This window comes from Ictidomys tridecemlineatus, chromosome 3 (genome assembly GCF_052094955.1).
Source record: "Ictidomys tridecemlineatus isolate mIctTri1 chromosome 3, mIctTri1.hap1, whole genome shotgun sequence".
Lineage (NCBI taxonomy): Eukaryota > Metazoa > Chordata > Mammalia > Rodentia > Sciuridae > Ictidomys > Ictidomys tridecemlineatus.
This window is the reverse complement of record NC_135479.1, coordinates 51116118-51119754: the sequence shown is the minus strand read 5'-3', so window position 1 is coordinate 51119754 and position 3637 is coordinate 51116118. Positions and strand designations below refer to the sequence as shown.

At 42.1% G+C, this 3637-nt stretch overlaps 1 protein-coding gene across 1 annotated transcript; it reads left to right on the top strand.

Annotated features, from left to right (window-relative positions):
- Positions 1–574: 574 nt before the first annotated feature.
- On the top strand, positions 575–1751 carry LOC101954558 (putative olfactory receptor 3A4). The gene has a single exon (XM_005332898.3). The coding sequence runs from the start codon at positions 575–577 to the stop codon at positions 1520–1522; it is 948 nt and encodes a 315-aa protein (XP_005332955.2). The 3' UTR covers positions 1523–1751.
- Positions 1752–3637: the final 1886 nt, after the last annotated feature.

Sequence of the window (3637 nt, the reverse complement as noted above, 5' to 3'; positions counted from 1 at the left end):
AGATTACATGCAAAGACTATGCCACTTTATCTATGAGACTTGAGCATCTGCAGGATTTGGTATCCAAGGAGTCCTGGAACCAAAATCCCGAGGTTACCAACTGTAAGACTGTAAGATGACATTCATATGTGGAGGTTGGAGATGCAGGTTGGAGGCACAGTGTCTACCCCCTTCTCCCAAAGCTTCCCTTTCATCCTCTTGGATCTGTGTACCCCTAAACTATCACAGTGCTGCCACCTGCAGACTTGAGGTTTCTTTCCTGGAAATTTGGCCTCTGGAAAATCGTCTGTCCCTCTAACTCAATGTCCCTCAAATGTCACTCTTGTTCTTCTTTTTATATTGTTTATCTATCTCTGTGGCTGTCCAGTGCCTCTATTCTTGCCCACGAAGAGTCAGATTTATCAAGCCTTTTCTTATTATAGCTCAATCTTTAACTTTCTCCTCCTTAAATTTTGTGTGTCTTTACTCTCCTGGATATTGTCACACTTGATGGTTGTTATAAAGATCTCATTCTCCTTTTACCACGATTGGTGCCTTCAAACTTTGCTCAATCTACTGCAGGTGGAAGACAGTCATGGATCTGGGAGCCTCAGGAAATGATTCACTTGTGACCCAGTTTGTCCTGCTGGGCCTAACAGAGACTCCAGCTCTACAGCCCATTCTCTTTGTCGTCTTCCTTCTTGCTTATGTAGCGACTATTGGTGGTAATTTTAGTATCCTTGCTGCCATCTTTATGGAACCCAAACTCCACACCCCCATGTACTTCTTCCTGGGAAACTTGTCTCTGCTAGATGTTGGGAGCATCAGTGTCACTGTCCCTGCCATGTTGAGGCATTTCATATCCCACAACAAAACCATCCACTATCGGGCATGCCTTTCTCAACTCTTCTTCTTCCATCTGCTGGCCGGGACGGATTGCTTTCTGCTGACTGTCATGGCCTACGACCGCTACCTGGCCATTTGCCAGCCTCTCACCTACAACACCCGTATGGGTTGGGGGATGCAGAAGGCCTTGGCTGGCATGTCCTGTGTCTTTTCCTTCACCAATGCACTGACTCAAACTGTTGCCTTATCTACTCTGAAATTCTGTGGCCCCAATGTGATCAATCACTTCTACTGTGACCTCCCCCAGCTCTTCCAGCTCTCCTGCTCCAGCACCCAGCTCAACGAGCAGTTGCTCTTTGCAGCAGCCGCCTTCATGGGTGTGGCCCCCTTGGTCCTCATCATGGTGTCCTATGCCCATGTGGTGGCTGCCGTGCTACGAATCCGCTCTTCGGAGGGCAGGAAGAAGGCCTTCTCCACGTGTGGCTCTCACCTCACCGTGGTGGGCATCTTCTATGGGACAGGCGTCTTCAGCTACATGAGGCTGGGTTCTGTGGAGTCTTCGGACAAGGACAAGGGCATTGGCATCCTCAACACTGTCATCAGCCCCATGCTGAACCCACTCATCTACAGCCTCAGGAACCCCGATGTGAAGGGCGCCCTGCGGAGGGTGCTCACAGGGAAATTGCCCCCCAAGTGAGACTCTCTGCCTCTGGTCTTAACAAATGGCATTGCTCTACCTAAGCTTCTAACAGGTATTGTCCTTACTGGAAGTAGAGTGTGGGTATGATGGAATGGGGTCCGAGACTGTCTCAGGAAGGAAGGTGCAATCAAAATGATGAGAATAATCCCTTATACCATAACTACCATGTACCTGCCACTGTTCTCAGTGAGTGGACTCTATTAGCTCATTCAGTTCTCATAACCTTTTGAAGTGGTTACAGATTTATAAACTGTGTCTTGTAAATCTGAACCTCAGAAGGTTTGATTAATTTGCCGAAAACCACAAAGCTAATGAATGTCACAGCTGGGATTTGAACCCAGGGCAAGCTACACTTGTAATTATTGCCTCTCAAAGAGTAATAAACCATCTCTAGGAGAAAGGGTATCTTAAGGTGAAGAGATGAAATAGACAACAAAGACTAAAAAATATGAAAAGGAACATGAAAATGTGAATTAGGAAGTTTGTATTTCCTTAACAAATTTGATTTGTTCCAAAGCAACTGAAAATGTGAATTAGGAAGTTTGTATTTCCTTAACAAATTTGATTTGTTCCAAAGCAGTTGGTCCAGGTTGAGGTATTGCTGGATGTCAATCTTAAGAAATAAACCTGTAAGACAAAACCGAATTTAAAAAGTCAATTCTGAGCTGGGTGCCGAGGCGTGTGCTTGTAATCCCAGAGGCTTGGGAGGCTGAGGCAGCAGGATCACCAGTTCAAAGCCGGCCTCAGTAACGGCAAGGCACGGAGCAACTCAGAGAGACCCTGTCTCTAAATAAAATACAAAATAGGGCTGGGGATGTGGCTCAGTGGCCAAATGCTCCTGAGTTCAATCCCCAGTACAAAAAAAAAAAAAAAAAGCCAATTCTGAAAGAATAAGTACTGTTTAGAAAAACCACAGAGAGGTCAAATGTTTTCATATTGGACCATTGACAACAAAAAAAGAAATCTGAAAAAATTAATTAGAGAAAGAGATTTGGCCCATATGGAAAAGTCTTCTTGACTAAATGGAGATCTTTGTTGCCCCTGACTGAAACTTGAAGCAAGCCCCTGTCTGCACATTTCTATCATTTTATTAATTGAATTTATAGCTTTAAACAACTGTTTCCATAATTCAAAAAAATGTGTGTTTATTGAAAAGTTAGAAAATACAAAAGAGCTGGATGTGGTGGCAAGTGTTTGTAATCCCAGTGACTCTGGTGGCTGAGGCAGGAGGATTGCAAAGCCCACCTCACCAACTTAGCAAGCAAGGCCCTAAGCAACTTAGTGAGACCCTGTCTCAAAATAAAGAAAAATAAAAAAACAAAACCCCAAAAAGGACTGGAGATGTGGCTCAGTGGTAAAGCACCCCTGAATTAAATCCCCTCTACCACCAAAACCATCACCACCAACAACAAAAACCACGCATACACCAAAAGAGCAAAATGAAAAATCACCCATAAGTTGACCATTCATAGATAATGGTTATGAATGTATAGCTTATATGTGTAAACATTTTTTATTCATAAGATATATTTACAAAAAAGAATTTTTCTACATCTAAAGCTCTGTAACCTTAATAATATAGGCAAACATCTTTCCATGACATTAAACATAGGTCTTCTTATCTTTTTTTCTGTGGTTGCATAGTATTCCTTTGACTGAATGGAGGAAAATAGACTTAATAACCTTCTATTGGTAAACCTGTGTTGGTTCAAATAATCTGAATGCTGCAACAAGTGTTCCTGTACATTCACCTGTATACACTCTTCTAATTACTAAAGATAAAAACATGTGAGTGGCGTTTGTAATTGAAAGGCTATAAAATTCTCCAAGGCACATGACAATATTTGGCCAGGTTGGCACTCAGAAGCAGCTGAACAAATCAATACTTCCAATGACCAATTACTTCTGTCCTTGTCAAATGATAATGATATGCCAAATGTTATAACTCACTGCTCAGTTAATTGTATGTGTTTGTATAGTGAAGGGCTAGAAAGCTATTTTTACATAAAGATATTTGAAATCTACATATTTCTTTTTTTTAAATAAAAAAATTTTAAAGTGCTCTTCACTAATAAATGAGGAGATAGAGATGAAGCCATGGGTTGGGTATTT

Bases quoted from the DNA above. Each gene is read 5' to 3' on its own strand.
- LOC101954558 (XM_005332898.3), top strand. From the start codon at position 575: ATGGATCTGGGAGCCTCAGGAAATGATTCACTTGTGACCCAGTTTGTC.